Source organism: Castanea sativa, chromosome 7 (assembly GCF_040712315.1).
Source record: "Castanea sativa cultivar Marrone di Chiusa Pesio chromosome 7, ASM4071231v1".
Lineage (NCBI taxonomy): Eukaryota > Viridiplantae > Streptophyta > Magnoliopsida > Fagales > Fagaceae > Castanea > Castanea sativa.
In genome coordinates, this window is record NC_134019.1 from 40,119,894 (window position 1) to 40,125,922 (window position 6,029).

At 35.0% G+C, this 6,029-nt stretch overlaps 1 protein-coding gene across 1 annotated transcript; it reads left to right on the forward strand.

Moving 5' to 3' along the window:
- Positions 1-3,930: 3,930 nt before the first annotated feature.
- LOC142642953 (peptidyl-prolyl cis-trans isomerase 2) lies at positions 3,931-4,805 on the forward strand. Its single transcript, XM_075817418.1, has one exon. It carries the CDS (start codon positions 4,018-4,020, stop codon positions 4,537-4,539), a length of 522 nt encoding a protein of 173 aa, XP_075673533.1. The 5' UTR covers positions 3,931-4,017; the 3' UTR covers positions 4,540-4,805.
- Positions 4,806-6,029: the final 1,224 nt, after the last annotated feature.

The window sequence follows — 6,029 nt, forward strand, 5'->3', positions numbered from 1 at the left end:
GTGGTCCAGTCATTGTTCAATCTCCGTTTAGAAATGGCACTTTGCAAACCTTTTGATATCATTCACGTAACTTGTGTGTTGAAATCAGTCAATCACAACTTCCAATACTCACGTTTTTATGGTCATTCATGAGGGAAATATCATACGAAGAAACTAACATTTTCTGGATGGAATCCTGTTGCTTTATGAAAGTGGTGTACAGTGCATTTGGGGAATATTGTCACTTTTAGCAATGGAAAAAGTAGAGAGAGAGACTCTTTAATGTGATATGAGAATTTTTTAAGATAGCTTAGTATTCAAACAATCCAATTATTGTACTGGTCACAGTAATTTATACATTTTACAAATCTCATATGTTTCAATCGAGGATAAGATTAAAATAGTTTCACTTGCCCCTCGTGCTTTGGCAACAGTTGGGGCTATGCATTTAATAACAAATAAATTTACCTCATTGTGATTTGGCTCCATCAAAATTTTTCAATAATTACATTTCGACGTTCTAAATGATTAGATTAAAATGAAAAGGCATTATAAGATCAAGTGTAACCATTAAAAGTTTGTGGAGTAGAAAAGTCCAATTAGATAATAGTAAATTGCAATTTTATTTTTCAATATTTTCATAATGCAAAAGTAAAATATAGATGTTTTTAGTCGGTGAAAAGTTACAAAACCAATCACAAGATGGTAAACTGCAATTTTACTTTCAATATCTTTATAATGCAAAAGGAGAATATATTTTTAGTCGGGGAAAAGATGCAAAACCAACGTACCAGCCTACACCCTTGGCTTTTTTACAGGTGAGATAGTTGTCTTTTCCTTTTGTTTTTGTTTTTTGTTGTGTGTGTGTGTGTGTGGGGTGGGGGTAGACTGAGATAGTAGTCTACATCCCTGTCTAGCCAAAAGAACGGGTGTATGGAAAAATATGTGTATGTGCTAGGCACTGTTTTTAGAACCGGACCGGACCAGGAACTGGAATGAAAATCAATTTTTTAAGCATAAAAAACAGTATTTTTAGTTAATTCTGTGAACCCCTAAAATCGGGGTTGGACTGCACGAACTGGTCAAGAATCATGCGGTCCAACCCCTTAGCAATTTTTTTTTTTTAAAAAAATAACTTAACACAATTTTATTCTACTTAATTAAATTATCTATCTCTTACAAGGAATAAAAAATATATAATTAAAATACTTCAAAGATATTCAACTTTACTTCAAAAATTAATCATAAATTTTAATGTTTTCATAGTTATTATTTTATTTGATTAACTTTCTTATTTAATTATTAAATATATGCTTGAAAATCATTAAATTTCTCTCACATATATAGATATATTAGTCAATTTTGCTAGTTTTATAAATTTAATATCTATATTTAGGCTTTAATTAATTATTAAATTAATTAGGACATCATCACGGTTCGACCCCGGTTCAACCTCGATTCGACTTCAAAAACCTTGAACCTCTCTATTTTACGGTTCAATGAACGGTCCGGGTTTCAAAACCTTGAGGTGCATACGTCTTTTGTCTTATTAATAAGGTGGGTTTCAAATATGTGAGGCCCACACAAAAGTAGGGGTGTCAATGTTCGACCCAACCAGTGAACACGACGCGAATCGGACATGGGTTTTTGCGGGTTAGGGTTGGGCCTTAATGAGTTTGGGTTATAAATAGGTCGACCCGAAATCGATACAATAAGAAATGTGTATAAGCGGGTCAACCCACGTAACCCACAATAGACACGTTTAACACGCTAATTTATTTGTGTCAACCTGAAATTACCTACTTAACACAACCCGTTTAACTCATATTATAAATAAATATTCATTTTATTTTAGATTTGTCAAATACCTATCCAACATGTATTTTTTAAAAAGAAAAGTGAGTAATCACAAAAACTTATAAGGGATAAAATTGGAAATTGAAACTTTACAAATCCTAGATCTCTAAACCTTACAAACCCTAAATCTCTAAACCTTATTTAAAATATCTAATTTTATTTTTTTTATTTCAACTGTACTACTCACTCTACTATCTTATACACTCACGACCAATTCTCAAACTCAAAGTCTCAAACCGGTTATTGCTCTTTCTCTCTCTATTGTGTTTAGTGAGTTTTAGAATTAAAGAAAACTGTTTTCTTGGTATTTTAAATTTCTGTAATAATTTTTTCTGTATAATGTTTTTGTTCTATAAACTTTGAACCCATATGCCATTATTAATATATGAGATATATTAATTGTTAATTAAGGTCACAATTGTAGCTTTTGTCTTGTGCCGTGTGTTTTTTCTTTTGGTGTTTGTATTAGTGTTGGACATTGTCTGCATATCTTGCAAGTGAGTTTATTGAGGTAGTTTATAAACTAGATCTAATGGGTATTGCTTTTAAAGTTGTTGAGGCATGATCATATTTTGTAACTACTAATACTTACATATATATTTTTGGCATAGAACTTGCACAAATGAAATTGGATGAGCTTGTGGAAGATGTTATGAATTTGGACATCAATAAAGAATCTATATATGATAATCATAGTCATAGTCAGGATTAGTTTACTGTTTGCTCCAATTATTTCAATATTGATACTTAGCATTTGACGAGTTCCAAGGATATTATATTTTTGTTGAACTATGTTATTTAATTTTTGTTAAACTATGTTATTTTGAATTTGGGTTGGAGTGTATGCACTTCTTTTAGAGTGTAAAGAACTTATTTCTAGATGAATGTTATATTTTTGTTGAACTATATTATTTTGAATGTGGGTTGAAGACTTGAAGTGTATGCACTGCTTTTGAAATGTAAAAAAAAAATTATTTCTAGATGGATGTCATATTTAATATTATGTAGTTAGGTTAAAATGAGTTGTGTTACATTTGTGTCAACTCAACACGACTTATTTATTAAGTGTGTCAAATGGGTTGAGTCAGGTTAACCCACCTTATTAACAGGTCGGGATAGGGTTGAAAGATCATGACACGATTATTAAATGGGTTGAATTATTTAGTTGAATACCCTTATTTCAACACGACACGAACCCGACACGCTAACCTGAATTTACACCCCTACACAAAAGACAAAGGTCTTATGTGATCAACGCATAAGATATCTTTTTGTTTGGGTAAGAGAAGGAGAAAATATTTTACCAGAGAAAAGAGAAAAAAAAAAAAGGTTGTACTTTGTTGTTATTGGGAGTTGAACGCGATCTCATTAAATAAATATGATGAGTTCATTACACAGGCTCATGCTTCTATTTCCTTCACAAATTTAGATTTGAAAACAGCTTTTCTTTTCAATTAATTCTGAGATACCAAAAAAGTTGTCTAGTTAGAAAAATAAAAAAATTATTTTTGAAAAAAAAAAATATAGAAGGAAAAAACAGTTAACAAAGATGCCTTTTTCTCCCAAATTTCTTCAACAGTTACATTTTGACCTTCTAATGGTTAGATTAAAATGAAACCACTAAATTTTGTGTACTCCATAAGACCAATTACAAGATAGTAAATTTCAAAATTTTATTTCTCAATAATTTTATAATAATGCAAAAAGGAAAGAAAAATATATAGATATTTGTAGTCGGTAAAAAGTTACAAAACCAATGACTAGCCACAAATGGCCCCAAAAGAAATAAAAATCAAAAGCCAAGTGGCAACATGCATCGAAGAGCCTTTTAATTAGTATGACAAATGTACCCTTAAGCGGCGTCGTTTAACTCATTCTCCCTATTAAAGTCTACACGCTCCTACCCTTCGGATAATGACACAAAAGCATATACCACCTTATCCTTGGATCCCTTTCACATTAACCCTAGTCAAAACTAACCTAACTATAGTCACACCCAAACCCATCTTCACCCTCCACGTGTCAAAAATCAACGGCCCAAATTAATTTTCCTTTTTCATATCCTTTCCATTAACTCCTATATAAGCTCCTCGATCCACAAAACCCTAAAATCCATCTCTCTCTTCGAAACCCTAAAATTTTTAATTTTCTTCAGAAAAAAAGCTTCGAATCCCTGCTCCAATGGCTTCCAACCCTAAGGTCTTCTTCGACATGACCATCGGCGGTCAACCTGCTGGCCGTATCATCATGGAGCTCTACGCCGACGTGGTTCCCCGCACCGCCGAGAACTTCCGGGCTCTCTGCACCGGCGAGAAGGGCGCTGGCCGCTCCGGCAAGCCGCTCCACTACAAGGGATCGTCGTTCCACCGCGTGATCCCTGGTTTCATGTGCCAGGGAGGCGACTTCACCGCCGGAAACGGCACCGGAGGTGAGTCGATCTACGGCGCCAAGTTCGCCGACGAGAACTTCGTGAAGAAGCACACCGGTCCCGGAATCCTCTCCATGGCCAATGCTGGTCCCGGAACCAACGGATCTCAGTTCTTCATCTGCACCGCCAAGACCGAGTGGCTCGACGGAAAGCACGTCGTGTTCGGCCAGATCACCGAGGGCATGGACGTCGTGAAGGCCGTGGAGAAGGTCGGATCGAGCTCCGGAAGGACCTCGAAGCCTGTGGTCGTCGCTGACTGTGGTCAACTCTGCTAGATCTGAAAAATAGTCAACGAAAAAAAAATCTGATTTTAACTATCTCTAATAATGTTATCTCTATCTTTGTCGTTTTCATCGATTGGGGTGTCGTTTATTACTGGCTCTAGTTTTTTATCTCTGTCAGTGTCGTTTTAGGGGTTGTGCTTATGGTTTTTTCTTTTTTTTTGGGAGTCTTTATGAGAACTGGGTTGTGGTTCTGGTGATATGGTGGTTCTGAGACCTTTTTCATATAATATGATAAATGATGAGCTGCCTTTAAATAATTATCTTTGATCATTGTTTTTGTTATTGTTAATTTCTATGAGTGGATGATATAGATCTAACATGGTTGTTTGTTAATTTGAGAAATGTACTGTGAACTGAGAGTTGATTTAGTCAAATTGAGACTGATAAAGTTGGGTGTTATTACTATTTAATTTATGAGCCATACTAATTGGGTAAACACAGTTTTTTACCCAATAAATTTGGATTGAAGCAATATGATGATTGTGTTGGGAGTGTTGGACCAATTATTGTTTTTTTTTTCTTTTTTGGGAAATGGAAATGATATGGGATTAAACCATAAGAAAGAGTCATACACACGAGTTACATCAAATCAGCTTGAATAAAAGAAGTTACACAAGGAGGCGTGAGTCCAATCCAAAGGTGCTGAGTTCCGGATCTTTTAGCAAGTTGAGCAAGCTCATGAGCCACGGAGTTAAAGTTTCTATTTCAAGCAGGTTTCAAAAGATTCACTAACTTGAAGAATACCCTGCACAATGTGCCCATAGCTGCTACCCGAGATAGCTGAATCTCCTGAGCCAAAAAAACACCTTGCTCCGTAAGTTCAGCAGTAATGGTCTGTTTGGAAGTTTAGAGGTGGAGTGGAGCGGAGATGGGAGGTTGGATGTTTTTATTGGATTATTTGGATGATTGTAAAATTAATAACGGTAGTATAAATAAGACAATAAGTAAATAATGGTAATATAAGTTAATAATAGCATTAATAAGATAATAATGATAATATTTAATTAATTAAGTAAATAAGTAGTAAATTTTTATTGGAGGAGTATAGATTGGGGCAGGGAAAATGAGGGAGAAAATTTGGCCTCCAAACTCCTCGTTTCTTAAAAGACTTTTAAATAAAATAATTAAATTGCTCTCTCTTCTTTTACTCTGTCCCTTTTTTTTTTTTTAACTTCCAACCAGGCCATAAAGCAAGCTTGAATCTCCTGAGCCAAAAGAACACCTTGCTCCGTAAGTTAAGCAGTAAAGCAAGCTTGAAGAGGCTTGTTAAGAGCAGCCACAACTTGACCATAACTATCTCTAACGACAACACCGATACTAGAATTTTCCAAGTCAGAAGACACGCCCCATCAACATTTATTTTATAAAACCCATGGGGAGGAGGAACCCAGCAGGATGGGGGAGCTCTTGGGTGACTGAAATCCCACAATGCCGGACACATAATCTTCAAGACTACTCTTCGCCAATTGCCACACCTGATT